Source organism: Mchenga conophoros, linkage group LG7, assembly GCF_057382185.1.
Source record: "Mchenga conophoros isolate Kocher_MC1m ecotype Shallow Benthic linkage group LG7, M_conophoros_male_GT1.1, whole genome shotgun sequence".
NCBI classification, from domain to species: domain Eukaryota; kingdom Metazoa; phylum Chordata; class Actinopteri; order Cichliformes; family Cichlidae; genus Mchenga; species Mchenga conophoros.
In genome coordinates this window covers 43,318,006-43,334,667 of record NC_140532.1, presented here as the reverse complement: position 1 = coordinate 43,334,667, position 16,662 = coordinate 43,318,006, and the positions used below count along the sequence as shown (strand labels likewise).

General features: G+C 38.3%; 1 protein-coding gene across 2 annotated transcripts in view; it reads left to right on the top strand.

Moving 5' to 3' along the window:
• Positions 1–1,976: 1,976 nt before the first annotated feature.
• Positions 1,977–16,662, top strand: part of rai14 (retinoic acid induced 14) — a 55,953-nt gene continuing 41,267 nt past the window's right edge. For both annotated transcript variants that reach the window (XM_085279406.1, XM_085279405.1), the window contains exons 1-2: positions 1,977–2,280; positions 3,512–3,593. In XM_085279406.1, coding sequence (XP_085135532.1) covers positions 3,558–3,593 — 36 coding nt within the window. In that variant the 5' untranslated portion in view covers positions 1,977–2,280; positions 3,512–3,557. The remainder of the gene's footprint in view (positions 2,281–3,511; positions 3,594–16,662) is intronic.

The following is a 16,662-nucleotide window of genomic DNA, read 5'->3' as shown; positions in this document are numbered from 1 at the left end:
ATGACAATGATCCAAAACACACCGCCCGGGCAACAAAGGAGTGGCTCCGTAAGAAGCATTTGAAAGTCCTGGAGTGGCCTAGCCAGTCTCCAGACCTCAACCCCATAGAAAATCTGTGGTGGGAGTTGAAAGTCCGTGTTGCTCGGCGACAGCCCCAAAACATCACTGCTCTCGAGAAGATCTGCATGGAGGAATGGGCCAAAATACCAGCTACTGTGTGTGCAAACCTGGTAAAGACCTATAGTAAACGTTTGACCTCTGTTATTGCCAACAAAGGTTATGTTACAAAGTATTGAGTTGTATTTTTGTTATTGACCAAATACTTATTTTCCACCCTGATTTACGAATAAATTCTTTACAAATCCTACCATGTGGATTCATGGATTTTTTTTTCACATTCTGTCTCTCACAGTTGAAGTGTACCTCTGGTGCAAATTACTGACCTCTGTCATCATTTTAGGTGGGGGAACTTGCACAATCGGTGGCTGACTAAATACTTTTTTGCCCCACTGTATCCTAGCATACATTATCACATCTTAACAAATGACATAAACGTCAAACCCTTACAGCTCAGACAGGTTCACACCTGTATTATTACGTTTCACCGCAGTCCTGTTGCAACATAGACCCATAACATCAACATGACTTGTTCAGCTAGGAGCATTTCTCAACTTCAGAGATGATGCACACTGAATTTACAGCCTGGAGACCAGGTGACACCCTGTGCACAACTTAAACAAACACCCATTCACAATCTTTGGGGCACTGAAGTGCAGAGTCCAGATTTGTGGAGGTTGAATAATATTAGGGCAGAAATGTTATGATATATTAAGTCCTGCTGTGCTGATCTTCACCATCCAACATAAAATACAATCAAAGTTTTATTTCTGTTGCTTTTCTGTCTGGTAATCATCTTTGGGTTTTACTCAGGATTTATCCATACATCAATGTTTTTCTTTCAGTACAAAGTACAACATTTGCATCTAAAATATAGTGAAACATTACATAGAATTACTTAAATAAAGCACATCCCCTTAAAGCATTTGAGTAAATTTCCTGAGTTATGTTCCAAAAAAAAAAAAAGAGAAACAAAAGAAAAAGAAAAGAGACACTGGACTTACCATAAACAATGCTTTTCGAGTTTCAGGAAAGCTTTATAGGGTTTCATCACTGTGATGTGTCCTTTCTAAATAATAGACTTTTCTTAGAATGTAACATCAGTGGCACATCTCCAGGGGACCATTATTTTACAACATTTAGCTTACATACATACATAAAACATTTGTCGCTGTGGCTCAGGAGATTGAGGTGGTAACCTGTAGTTAGAAGGTTGGAGGTTCAGTCCCTGGGTGCTCCAATCTGCATGCCAAAGTGTCCTTGGGCAAGATACCTAACCTTGACTTGCCTCTGATGCATTCATTGGAATGTGAAAGCACATAGATGTAGAAGAGAGTGAATGTGTGTGTGAATGGAAGAAATGAGACATGTTGTATAAATGCTTAAGCAAAAACATGCTATGTCATGTTTATAATATATTTGATAGTTTTATATAATTACACCATTTTAAATGTCAAAAAACCAAAACATATTTTTGACCTGATAAAAGCACAGCTCTTACGCATGATACCTGCCTGTGGCACTGATGGCAAAGGAAGCTGTAATTGTTCAAAATACATTTTATTTTATTTTGTTTTAACAAATAAATAAATTGTAACCCTAAAGTGTTTTTCAAGTGTAATATCACTATAAAAGCTCGAGACATATTTTTTTGCATTAATATTATTATTATGTAGTTGAATTAATAGCTGAAGCAGAAGTTTAATGCATGAAAACGCGTGTTCAGTGGGCGAGGGTCCAAATGTTCTCAAATGTGCACCCCTCCGGTGGGGTTTTGTGGGAAAGGCCCCTTTAACCACAACATGAATGGGGGGTACAATAGAGAACAGAACAGGGCTCGCTCGCCGCGGTCACGAGAGCTCCAGGGGAGTGACGTCACTTTCCTAAACCGGGCAGCGGCCGTTGAGTTGAGTCCCAAACCAGAGACGAGCAGGAGTCCACCAACAGCTCAACTTTTAATGAATGCGGGCCGAGGAGAGCCGCCGTGAAGGGTCGCGCCGGTTTCGCCTTCCGTATGCTCCCTCCTGGTCGACATAGCTCCACAAAGACTCGCTGTGTTCACACTTGTTCAGCGGCTAATCTGGTTTTAGCTATTTTTAAAAAGCGCTCGTCTCTTCTTTTATGTGTCTCGCGCTCCCCGCGACTCTCGGCACAAGGACTAGGGTAAGTGTGTCCGGTAATTTCACATCATGTAAGCAGTTTAGGTCGAAATGATGCTTAAGAGTTGAACTCTGTGTGAGTCCCGTTGGTGAATTTAAACGGAGCACCGCTCTCGTGTAAGTCCAATCTGATATCCAAGCTTTAACCGTGTCTCTCCGCGTATCCATAATATCCGTGTACAAAAAAAAGAAGAAGAAGAAAAAAGAAATGTGGTTGTTTGATGTGCAGTGAGGCAAATATGCAAAGGTTAGTTGCTTGAGACGCTCGGGTCAGAGATGCTTGTTGACAGCAGTCAGTAGTGAAGTTTGCTTTTCAGCGGGACATCCTGGACAATTATTTTTTTATTCTACTCCCGTGTTTTCTGCTGAGAAATTATAACAGCACACGCCAGTTTCATTGTACGCAAAGCAGGATTAAGGTTGCCTTATGAATGCGGTTGGCAAATAGCTTGAATGTTGGCTAGATATTGCAGGGGTTATTTTGCACCCTCCCACTTCTCTAATAAGACTTAGAAAGAGTTAATCAGATTTTAACTTATGCTTCTGTGCTTTCTACACATTTAAAATATGTTTATTCCTGCACCCCAGACTGCCAGTAATGTTTGCAAAGAATCTCAAATTGCTTACACTGTGCTCTGAGTTGTAATACAAGCAGACCTTGGAAATAATGAAGTAAGTTAGATGCCCAATTTCGGCAGGAATGTGCCAAAGGATATTTGGGGGTTAAATCACTGACAAGGTCATTTCAGACTTGAGGAACTGAAAATTACTTGAGGCAGTCAGGCTGCAAAAATACAGTCGCCAGACATCCCCAAGGGTTCTGCTGTGATTTATAACATCCTTGTAGGAAACGATAGAAAGCGAGGCATCGTAATCAGCAACAGGTTTAAAAGAGAATTGCATGTGGTACTATAAAAGAGGAGAAATTAAATGAAAAAGTGCTTCTGACATATAACAAATGTAGGACTCTTTTTGTCCCTTAGCGCTACACTACAACTCATTGATGAGGCTTTAGCAAACACTGCTCTTTAGTTTTTACAGACTACTTTTTGTCTCTGCTTCTGTGCTCTGTGTTTACAGCTCACCAAGGCTAACCTATGCGAATATAATGTTACAAAAAGCCCAAAAATCAAGTCTTCAGAAACACTGAGTCACATTTAAAATGGGAACTAACATCACAGAGGCTAAGTTTAAACATCTGTGTGGCTTTTTTTCCCCTCCCTTCTTCTTCGCAGTCTCGACTGAGCGATTGAGTGAGCGACTGCATGGGTCGGACTGAACATGAAGAGCCTCAAAGCCAAGTTTAGAAAAACTGATGTAAGTAATGTAACATGTGCTTCTGGCTATGTATGTTTTGTACATGCAACCGTGTGTGCACATGTGCATGTCTGCATGGATGAGTCACTGTCTGTGCATGTATGTCTTGAACAGTCGGCAGTGATTTTTGGCAGAATTCCTCAGTTTTTGGACTCTGCAGCAGAAGCCTGTGGCTTGTTGATATTTTGATATTTTCTGTAGAAAAAAATAAATGGGTTTAGAGAACTAAAACAAATCATGATGCCCGTGTAATCCATTTTGGAGCTCTTTATAAACATACTTGATTTCGCTTGGCATGTCATGGGATTTTAAGGGCCCAAAAAAGGATGCAGAACTATTTATTGTGGTAGCTTTTTGCTTTTTTTTACCCTGCTTGACAACGTAGAAGCTATATGCGTTTCTCTTTGAGTCACTTTGGAAACTTTTTAAATGAATCCTACAAAAACCACAGATACGTCTGACTCTGCATTGCTCCGAATGAGAATTTGATCCTGCTGACTATGAATCATTCTTTTGGGAGGAATTGCTCCAAGGTAGTTCAGTCATTTGTTCGGTCACAGTCTGAGATGCTCCACACTCACAGGAAGTTAGGCGTCTCCACAGCGTCTGACTCATCTTTTGTCACAGTGACCCTAATGACACAGAGCCAAACGGCAAGACAGGAAAGGTCTGCAGAGTTTACTGGATTTAAGGAGGGTGTGTCAGAAGTGGAGACGTTGGCAGCTGTAGTGAGGAATGGTATCTAAATGAGACGCTTGGTTTATGTAAACAGTTTCCATGTGATCAAGTGTGTGGTGGGGCAGGATGGTGAGCTCTGATTTAATGGCATGCTCTGCTGAGGGAGAGGGAGAGAGACTGATCTGCAGAGGAGGAATTAGGTGAAGTACATGCACCCTTTTATTCAATTATACCCACAACATGAGCTGCAAGGCATAACACGACTCGGGATTATTGTGTAGTGGGCTAGATGTGTGCTAGTATGGAGAAAATGAAACCCCCCTCGAGATCCACACGTAAAACATCAAGGAAAACAATCAAATGTGCACTTAAAATTATTCTGGGAACAACAAAACTATCAGCAATTTATTCCTAATGTTTGATTCCATTTTTTTTTAAAGCTGCATCATTGCATATAAAATCAGAATCAGAATACTTTATTGATCCCTGGGGGAAATTATTTTTTGTTACAGTGCTCCATTATAAACCAACATTAAGACAAGACAGACAATACGCTAACTAAGAATAGTACCATATATATATATATATATATATATATATACACGCATACATACATACATAAGTCACTCATAAATAAATAGCTGGAAAAGAAACGTGTAGTCAAAATCAATCAAATCTTAGATAAGGTCCCCCCCTTGGAATACATTTTCTGTTTTTGTACAATAACATCAGAATATTTAACAAAACCATTAAAAATAAATGGTTGTTATTATGAATATTTTGTCAGTTAATGGTTCCCAAAGTCTGGTGCTTTTTAATTTGAGTTATTTTTTTCAAGCATTTTGAGCCTTCATAACTTTTTAGGTACACCGCTGAAAGGTTTGTCAGAATGGAAATCAATTTTACACCTACTCTCGAAACCCTAAATCACAATTATTCAGCTAAATTTTTTTTTCCTGCAAGCGACATTGAGCATACATTATAGTTTCAGTAGCAAGCCTGCACCGAATTAGCATCTGTGATAGAAAGTAACAGAAAGAAGCATTGGTACCCTGGATTTTTGCTTTGTTTTCTGATAATTAACTGACGAAAACATCAAAATACCTAAGTGATTTTGGGTAAACCTTTAAAGTGTCACACCACCATGTGGGCTGGTCTTAGCACGTGCTGATTTCTCACAAAAATGACCCAGTTTTCTCTGTTTTGTCTCTACTGCCGAATATCAGTAAATTATTGCAAATTCATTCATTTATGTGGGAGGAGTACAATAGTGTCAATTGTTCTTGAAAATGTGGAGTCCAGCACTGGGCTCCAAGGTCAAACAGCTCCTTCACAGTGCGTGTAATGGATGGTGTCTGCGTCACCTTTGCCAGGTGTTTTCCTGTCTAAGTCCCTGTTATATCAGTAGCAGTTGCAAATTGTTCGAGATGCTTTTACAGTGAAATGCCCATCCTCACTAAAATAGCCAGTCGTAGGTGGAATGAGAGAGGAAAGAGAGAGCTGTGGATGTGAGCGTTGCTTAGAAACAGAACCGATGCCGTTTGCTGTCATGCATGCCTTTGCAGACCTGCCACCCACATACAGTACACTATTGCACTTTTGATTGCTTGGACAATTCATTGGTTTGTCTCCTACTTTATGTAATTGGTCCCCATTTTCGTATTTGTAATTTGATGTTTGGACCTGCACTTCTGTGCCATGCATAAGTCATAGACAGTCTTTTGATAATAGCTGTCTCTCTTGTAAAATTCCATGTCAAATTGACTATATTCAGGCAATGTTTTGCTGTAAAGTAGGCCATATTTTTAAATAATTTAATAACCTCATTGATCTCCCTGCAAAAGTGTCTGTTTCTTTATGGTACACGTTCCTCACCATCAGTCAGTATAACACCCTCAGTGTGTCTTGTATTGATTTTACTATATTCAGAAAAACAGTTTCTGTCTTACTGGCTGCTTGAAAAGTACAGTAGCCAACATTTTTTTTTCTAAAATGTTAGATTTTTTTTCACCATTTAATTAAGAACAGATGCTTAAAAGAAGCTTACTTAATTTTTTATTTTAAAAGCAAGAAACTTTCAGTAAAGCACACACTTGTTTTTATGCTGTAGAAAACTGGTTGAAACAGTACCAGGACTTCAGTCCACACAGAGTGATAAAACCTACTGGTCGTGATTAGGATATGCGACACCAAAGTTTCACAGGCTGCTGTGTTTACCTTAGCCTATAGTCATTCCATTGCTTTTTACAGAAACCCTTAACAGCCATTAGTACTATTTCAGTCTGGCAGTGACAGATGCTCAGGAATGTCTCCCTGAAAAACAGAGGCTCCTTTAAAAGAGAAAATCAAAAAACAATAGTAACAGAAAGTTTATAAATAGCTTTTTTATGACATTAAGGTATTTCCAGACAATGTGCAATGGAAACTGTGGTTCAGTGTCAAATCTTAAATAAATGCTTCACTTTAACGATCCTTCTCCAGCTCAGCCAAACAAGCCTACAACACGAGGCTTAACAGGAAAAGACCAGCCTGTGTTAATGTCACAGTGTGATTTATGAGCTATAGAAGGTCAATGATAACACATTGAATACATGTTTTTTTCCAGTTTGAGAAGGGTTCATGATGAAAATTTATTCAAGCCGTAGCGTAGCTGTATATGACCTGTAAACTTTGTAATGACACATTTTATTCACATAAGGAAAAGCATGTGAAACAGATTACTTTACCAAAATTAAACTTCTATTTAAAACCAGGAAAACACCCTTTTCGTGTCTTTAATGCCACGTCTCCCACTCAGTTTTGTTCTAACCATTGCATTGTTAGAAACTGGGGTCATTTATTTTGAATATTTACTGGATTGCACTCTGCTTTTTTCTGACGTCCTGTCCTCCTTACCGTCATAATAATAATAATAATAATAATAATGAAACTTGCTATTACTATTAAAGTTACTATTAACTATATATAACTGCTCAAACAAGTGAAGAAGTGGAAAAAAAGAATGCATTCAAATGCTATGCTCTCAAGCTGTTTCATGTGTTGTTTCACATGATATCTGGATTGGGGCAATAAACTTATTTGTTTCTTTCTCACCAACTGTATCTACAGAGAGGAGAGAATTTGAATGTTCAAAATAGGCTTTCACTTGAGAGAAAGCTGTGCTTTTTCCTATTATTTCTGGCTATTTTATATACAAAATTGTATTTTATAAACAAATTAAACCCCATTTAAAAAAAGCTAAGTAATTTGTATCAATAAGTGAAACCCTTTTATGCTACTCTTCCTTCTTCTCATGCTTACTTGCAGAAATTGTGCAAATGTGACATGCAGAATTTTCCATTTAGTGCAGCATAACAACTAGAAGTGTAATCTTAAAGTTTAATATTTAAACCTAGTATACAGTAACACTAATATGTTTATATGACATAACACCTGATCACCCTTTACACTCCCTTTTTGCCAGTTGCCCCTGCACAACTTAATCTGCGATAAAGACACGGACACAAACACTTTGCATGAATAGTGAATATTAAATGTGTTTATCATGGGAGTTACGTTCTAAAAATAACCTGCGATAGGTGAAATCCGCGAAGTACCCAGCTTTATTTTTTACAATTATTATAGATGTTTTAAGGCTTTAAAACCCCTCACTACACACTTTATACACTTTTCTCAGACAGGCACGAACATTTTCACACTTTTCTCTCTTGTTTAAACATTCTCAAAGTTCAAACCTTTGTAGAAAAATAAGTCCAGTATTATAGAATGAAACCAAAGATCAAACCTTGTTTTCAGGTCCAAAACATGGGAATACAGCAGCTGTGAGAGAATTCAACATTAATGAATCAATGGTACGGAAGTAGAGGAAGCAAGTTGAGTAACGTTTGACTTATCTGACTGATAAGTCAAACGGACGGATTTGATTCGCGCCTTATAATCCAGTGCTCCTTATGGTGCGAAAAATACGGTAACTTTACCTTCCTTTAGCATGTCCAGAAGTCCAACTTTTTGTGCGATGGTTAGCATCTTCATCCGCCCCTGTGTGCTACCGCAGGCGCCTTTGACGGTGCAAAACGTTTTGTGGACATTTTTGTGTTTGTTGGGGAGAAAACTTACAAACATACGCTACAGCACTTCAGAGTCACACTGCTAGCGATCGAAGATTTATGTAAATTTGACAAGCTGAATGCATTCTGTGCTGTACAGGAGACACGGCACAGGATTGATTGACAATGGTCTACAGACAATCAGGACGCAGAACACAACATGCTGTTTTTACAAAAAAAAGCATGCAAAATTGCACACACAAAAAAAAATTCTGCGAAACAGCAAGGCTGCGAAAGGTGAACTGCGTTATAGCGAGGGACCAGTGTATAGTGTGATCTTTCTTTGACTTTGTGTTTACTTGAATAAAAAGTTAACAGTTTTGATGACGTCAAACTTGGCACGAATAGTTAAAACACCTCTGTCTTTGTGGTGTGTTGCTTTAATGTTTAGGCTGCTGTGGCAGGGTGTGTCACCTTCAGGCTTAAGTGTGATTATTTGTGAAAGAGAAGATGGGAAGAAGCCATTGGGGTTAATTGATCAGTTTTTAACCACACAGGAAAAAACCATTGCCCCTGTGTGATAGGATTTTTTTTTTTTTTGCCATCCTTGTGCTATATAGACTCACTGAAACAGTGGGTATAGAGCCCAGACATTGTAATTTGTTACTAATGCAGCTAAAATCTGATATTGTGGCATATAAAACTGTTTGAGTGAAATGCCACCTCTATCATAAGTCAGCATTTGCCATTTTCCACTATGGCTTTACTAAACTGGCGTCATCATCTCTATTATCCATGACAGAAACCAGGGCTTTCTTTCCCCATTATGTTTAGCAAATCCAGTATCATTTACTTGAATTATTTTACAGCATGTAACAACAGGTTTGATGAAATAATAGACATGAATGTAGAAACCAGCTCAAAACTGTACAGCCAGGCACACTCAGCAGAATATGCAGGCAGGTTAAGTAGATCAGCTTCCTCAAATGCTGCGCTGTGAATGCACTGTGAGGCTGAGTAGTGTGAAAATGCCTCCTACGCTTGAGGTGATCATGCATTTCCAAGTTTAATATTAAACAGCGTTAATGCTGTACAAAGAATTGACTGCGAACACAGCTAAATGTGTGATTTTTGTCACAGATTATACAGCAGCGATAATAACATGGGTTTTTCTGCACTGGGGTCATCATGGCTGAGCTGTGCTCTGTCTTTTGACACAAATTCAGTGCATACCAATGCTTGATATAGAGGGAGTGGTGCCATTTTTGCTTTATCAGAATCTGCGAGCAGGTGTGCAGTTATGCAAGGTCAGTGAATCAGAAGAATTTCTCTTTACTGTTAAATGGAGAAATATCACAATAACTATGTTTGTAGCTGTAAGCTTGTCTGCTAGACTTTGTGTCTGCCTTGTAGTCCTTGTGCCTGAGCATCTCTTTGGACTATGCTACTGACATTTTGGAATTTATGGATCATTTCAGCTAAGCCTATTTACCCAAACAACCAGTATAATGAGGGTGCGCGTGTGTGTGTGTGTGTGTGTGTGTGTGTGTGTGTGTGTGTGTGTGTGTGTGTGTGTGTGTGTGTGTGTGTGTGTGTGTGTGTGTGTGTGTGTGTGTGTGTGTGTGTGTGTGTGTGTGTGTGTGTGTGTGTGTGTGTGTGTGTGTGTGTGTGTTGGAGAGAGACTTGTGTTTAAGAAAAGCAGACGGTGTAATCTGGTTTCTGGGAATGAGTTTGGCAAATAGCCACAGTGAGATTTAAAGCATTCTGCTTCAGCCATGTCTGAACAGTCAGCTTTCAAAAACTGTGCATTGGCAGTGTTATTAAAAAATATTTTAACTGTCTTGTTAAAATGAATTAAAACATAATTTAATTTAATTTAAGTTCAGTTAGGTCAATGTTACTTTATTTAAACATGTAAAAAAACCCAAAAAACTGAAGCCCAAAACCTTCTTTAAAGTAAGGTACCCTAAGGATGTAAACGCCTTTCAGTTTATTAATAACCAGCTTTGCAATGTAATATTAATGTACTTTTAATTAATTTAAATCTAAGCTGAACTGTCGAAGATTAATTAAGTGTAGAATATAGGCCAATGCTCAGAACCATATGTGGTAACACTTCTATCATATGTTACATATAATCTGTATATTTAATACATGTGTTATATATTGTGTTGAAATAATGTGTTGGCAAGTATTATCTTAGTTCTGTATTAGTGTAGATGAATATGGAAGTACTCAATATGGGAGTATTGCAAAATCACATTTGAATTTCTCCACCCATACCAATAGTAAGCTTTCCTTACTGTGTGTTTAATATGATTGTTTCGTGCAAGTCTGTTTTCTCTTTAACTAAGCTTAAACTATGTACTGTTTTTTGGATTTAAATATTTTGTGTAGAAAGCAGCCTTTTGGCTTTTAATTTGGAAGAGAACAAGTATTTAATTCCAGCACTGAGTAGCTTCTTTCAGTTCTTGGTCGTGCAAACACTTTTTGGTTGATAACAGAAATAATTGAGATTTCAGAACACCTCCCAAATGCTACTACAGTATAATACATAGTTACAGTGATATGATATGAACACTATTCTAAAAACATGTACACTCTAACTAATGTCACAGTTAAAAACTGTCAGTACACACGGTTACATTTACAAGGTTTTAACTGTTATTTTACAGCGTACCTATTCAAATCTATGGCAACAGATTCTTACTATAAAAAAGTAGTACTTTGCTCTAGAATATAGACTTTACAGTCTAATACTCTCAGCTTTGTTGCTGTTGTAAAAATAAAATTACAGTATTCCTGCTGTAAACTCTGAAGCTACTGCAAACACAGTAGGAATTGGCAGTGCTTGATCAAAACTGTTACTGTTAAATTAGCATTAGAAAAGTACATTTTTGTAGTCACTTTCCTGAGTGTTACAATGTCACTCATTATCTATTGTATCTACCATAACCACATATCAAAAAAACAACTTGCATAAAAATACTCGATGTACATGGCATATGCACAACAGAAATATAATTGAACGCAGCATTGGGTTGTTGTATAAAAAGTGCCTATCACGTCTATTGTGCACCAGGTAATCTACACAATTTCCCTGTTAAACTGTAAATTACAGGCAGCTAGATTTGATAGCTTTTCACTTTCATGTTACACTCTGTCTATTGTAATCTGTAATCTAAAACAACCGTTTTAGCACAGTTAGCTTGTTTACTGGTGTACTGTCCAAGAAATCGTCTTTGTTCTAGTTGGCCTATTTCCTGCACTGCAGAGTTATGATAATGCTGCTGTTTTAACAAACATCCTGAAGACAGCTGCTGGCCAGTCTGGTTGCCTATTACTAGCTAAACCTTAACACTCTTTTTAGAAACCGTTTTGATGGTTTCTAAGAACAGTGTTTCCATCAGTTTTAAAGCTTGGAAAAGAAAGAAACTATTGTATTATATGGCATTAAAAGTTACAGTAGCATACTGTCAGTATTGTTTCTTCCTCAAAGGCATTCTTTTAATTATTTAACCTTTCACCAAAACAGCGTAATTTTCTTTTTACAGTGTCATGTAACATTTTTGTAGCATACTTTTTCTTGATTGTGTCAATAGTTTGAGAAATCTTCACTGACTCTCGTGTGCTTCGACCTTTTGAGGCCGCATTAACAGCTTGGTCCCTGCGGTTTGAGCAAAGCTTCTATAAATGAGTTACCTTGCTTTAGCTGTTATCTGACTCTCAGCGTCTTACTACCCTCCCCCAAGCACATTTTCACAAGCTGGACAGTTGTGGACTGAGATGCAGACACATACTTACACACACACTGATTGACTGCATGTTATTGTCTGTGTATTCAATTATTGTTGACAGTGGTCCTGGTGTTATATCCTCTTCCAGCCCTTCAAACTGCCAGACTGCTTAAACCTGCTCCCCCAGCTGCTGGACTAAGCAGGATTACTCAAGGCTTACACACTCACACACATTCAAACACATGCATATATTCACATTCATGCGCAAAGACCACTATCAGACACACACATACCCATGCCTTATCATCCAGCCTCTCTGTGTCTAATTCATGTGTGGATTATGCGGTCTCCTCTCACTTGGCACAGCTGTTCCATAGCATAAATTTAACGGAGCTGCTAGAATCTAAACTGTACACGTAGCTTTTGCTGTATTTTTGCCATATTCAGAATATGTAGCGTCTGTATGTGGTTGTGCAAAAACGGGAGGAATGGATGTCCATTTCATCAGTCCTTATCAGGAGTGATGAAATGTGTCCACTGTGTTAACTGGTGCAACAATGCAATCATAATCACATGCTGATCATCTGAAAACATTTATAAAAGAATGCCTTTTGCACTGGGTGGTTAAACATTGAACCAAAAGAATTTACTGGGTTATAAATGCAGAACATCAAGGAAAATCTTAGAAAAACATTACATTCTATTTTTCCCCCCTGTAAAGTGTAAGAATCACTGTAATATATTTGTTCTTCAATTAAAGAAGTTTTCCTTGTAAGTAAGCCATAGACTGCACTTGGCAGTGTTTGATTAGGCCCAGTCTAAGTTGGTTTGGCATTTAATGGTTTGTTCTGGCTGGGTGTAGTGAAAAGGGTATTAGTACTGAGAGTGACAGTAAACCCTTAGGGACAGGCGGGCATTAATCTGGGAGACTAGGAGGAAGGGTTTGCATCTGTCTGTGTGTGTGTCAATTGTCAGCAGGAGATTAGGGAGTACACAACTCTAACAGATAATTATGACACTTGCTGCATACAATCTGAAAATATTGTATCTTAGAATCAGTTGAGAGAATATTCCAAAATGTCAAAACGCACATGTAATGGTGATTATAGGTTCAAAACACTTGCCATATAGTCACAGGAGCTTTAGAAACCTGGTACGGCTCACCAGCATGAACAATGAAATGGAGCTAAAAGCTTTCATCACTTAACCATTTAATTGATTGAAAATTGGTCATCTAGCTGGATAGTGAGCCTTTGAGATGCATGTTTAGTATACCAGTATTGGTTCTTTATAGGCTGGAGTTAGTCAACTGCTGACAGCACTTGCAATGCTCTCATCATTCCAGATTTACTCCACAAGAATATTAAAGAATACAGCCTTGAACTAGTTTCAATTAATCCAAGGAAAGGCAGAAGAAAATAGCTTAGGGTCTGCTTAAACATGGATCCAATTAAAACAGGACTTTCCCATGGGATCCCTTTATTTCTTATCGCCTGTGCACATGAACTGCAGACACACTGCTAGAAAACCTGCTCGTCAGCAAATACATGAAACGCAGAGCGTGTAAAGAAGAGCCGGGTATGACGAACCTGGTGCCTGCATGTGTTTGCATGCTCATTTATGTGTGGGTGTATGTTTGTGCATGGGCTAGTTTGTTGTCTCATGTGGGTGTGAAGACATCAGTGGTGATGTAAGGTTAGCCTGTTGGCTGCCTTGTGTGAGTATTGATGTAATCATGTCTGAGAGAAAGGACATTTATCAGACTGGGTTTAGGAAAAAGCATGTGTTACATCCAGCATAGCATGACTGCACTACATGTAGATGAAGTAATGAAGTAAGTAAGACCCAACAAATCACTGATAAAAATGGCGGAACCTTTAAAACAGACAGAAACCGATAAAGTGAGTGAAAGGAGTTCAGTTAATGGGGAGTAGGGAATGAATACTGCGATGAAGTCATCCTGAGCAAAATGTGACAAAAAGATGATATTACAAGAGCAAAGAAATAGTGATTGTAAATGATGAGGAAAGGATGAAAGTGTGTAAGAAAAAGCCTATTTCTCTGAGAAGGGTACTTAGGCTCCCTGCCCCCAGTTCAGTTCAGACGGGTTGTTTAGTTTGGCCTTCTCTGAACAACTGGAACAATGTTCATGCTAGGAGATGGATGGAGGGAGGGTTAGACACAGTTCATCTGAAAAAACTGAGACTTTCCTTTTTAAGAGACTTTTGGCATTGTACTTCTGAGAACAGTTTGCGAGACGTGTTTCTTGTTCTGTGTAGTGGTTTAAAATTAAGTGAAGCAACAGACAGGTTTATGTATAAGATTGGCGCAAAGAGTTCTAGCTTTTAGCTCAACACAATGTCTTTTTTAAAAAAACAAACAAAAAAACCCCCAAAACTTGATACACATGCGAGTCTACAGTTGAGTGTGTTTAAACTGGCTCCTATCTTGACTGAAGTGGAACTGTGTATTTTTTTTATACTCCCTCAACTTTATGAGCAGCCCTCTAGTGTAATGAGGCTGGTCGCTTTCCAAGTCTAGCAGTGTTTATTTATAGGGCAGGAAAAGCTATTTGTGTCAGGAGGAAGTGTTGTACGAGAACTATTTTTTAACTGGAGGTCCCCTTGCACACACAAAGCCCCCATGCTGGACATCCTATGCAGTCCTTTGGCTTTAAAATTGATTCGAAGTAGTGTATTTTATTGAAAAAAAAATTGTTAATGGGTTTCAAGTGATCTACTGCCTGTTTATAGTCTAAGGAGGTTGCAGTCTGTAATACAGTTGGTTCATTAAAGCTTTAGCTTGTACACAATTAGCTGATCCTTGTATTCACAGCAGATGTGAATGAGCACATAGTTACAGTGGGCTTTGCTCAACAGTTGGTCTTATTGTTCCTGTAACTGCACAAGTTGTTTATGACAGGAGCACAATTAAAGCTATAAAAGCAGAGGCAATTAGGAAGGTTAACTAATTTGTGTTGTTAATTTGTGTGTGTGTTTTAATAAGACAGCGCTTAGTGATGAAGTGAAAAGAATGGAGGGATTTTATGGATGTGCTCACAGTTTTGTTTTTTGTTTAGTTTTTTTTCCTGTCTTTATGTGTACTGCAGTGTTGGCTAGTGATTTTAAAAAAACTGGGAAAGATGGAAAGAAAAGCAAACATGTCAACCATTGTCATGTCTTGTTTTAACACAAGTCAGCTACTTTAGCTACTTCCCTCTGATTAACAAAAAGTTATGCAGTAAAACACAATGCAAAGAACAGAGCATTCACTACTTACTGTGGAAATTTAATGACTTCTATGACTGAAACGGAAATGTACTAAAATGCTGGAAATATAACAGTGAGGCAGGCCAACATAGTCATGCAGATGTAATGCATTTGAAATGTATGTTTGGTCACTGAATCCAAGACAGATATTCTGCATGGCAGTGTTGGTTTTTGGGTACGTTGGCACAAATTAATAAATAAATCATCTTCATTGGCCAACATCAGGTGTTAATGAGAGCACCATTTAACTAAGTTCACTATTTTTATACAATGGAGTCTATTTACAGGTCATGGTGAATATTGTATACGTTTGGGGGAAGGAAGTTGTGTAATCTTTTTGTTGCGTCAGAGGGAGCTGATGAGTCTGATAAATTGATGTAAGTAATCCATTAAATAAGCATGGGTAGTCAAGTCAAGTCAAGTTTATTTATAGAGCACATTTAAAAACAACCAAGGCTGACCAAAGTGCTGTACAGTAAATACAGATAAAAATACAATAGAACACAATTTCGTAAAACACCTCGCTGATCAAATAAAAAATAAATAAACAAATAAATTAAACCTTTCTAAAATCCAATGAAAAGAGGTGAGTTTTAAGAGCAGTTTTAAAAGTTTCTAGGCTTTTGGAGAATCTGACGTGAGGAGGTAAACTGTTCCACAGTCTGGGTGCAGCCACAGCAAACTCTCCCTTTGTCTTTAACCTGGGAACATCTAAAAGCATCAGATCGGCTGACCTCAAAGATCTCCTGGGGCGATAAGTACTAAGGAGTTCTGACAGGTAAGAAGGTGCAGTGCCATTTAAAACCTTAAAAGCCAGCAGTAAGATTTTAAAATCAATCCTAAAAGCAACTGGGAGCCAGTGGAGAGAGCAGAGAACCGGAGTGATGTGGTCTCTTTTTTTTGAACCGGTCAACAGGCGAGCGGCAGCGTCCTGCACCAGTTGAAGGCGATGTAGACAGGAACGATCTAGGCCAGCATAGAGGGAATTACAGTAGTCCAGCCGTGAAGTAATAAAAGCATGGACCACTCTTTCTAGATCGTTCCTGCAAAGGTAAGACTTGACTTTGGCTAAAATCCGTAAATGATAAAAAGATCCCTTAACTACAGAGCTGATTTGTTTATCAAGTTTAAAAGCATTGTCAAAAATAGGTAGGTTCAACATATTAAAGAAAATCTCTAGGTCATTGTTTTTGTTGGCTTCTGACCACTTTAGTCACCACCACTAGTGTAATACACCCAAATCTGTGATGCAACTATTAGCGGTTGAGTTGTAGTGTGAGGTCCAGGTTTGAACAAGAAAGAAGACCTCGTGTTTTCTGTTCGTTTCTTTAGTTTGTAT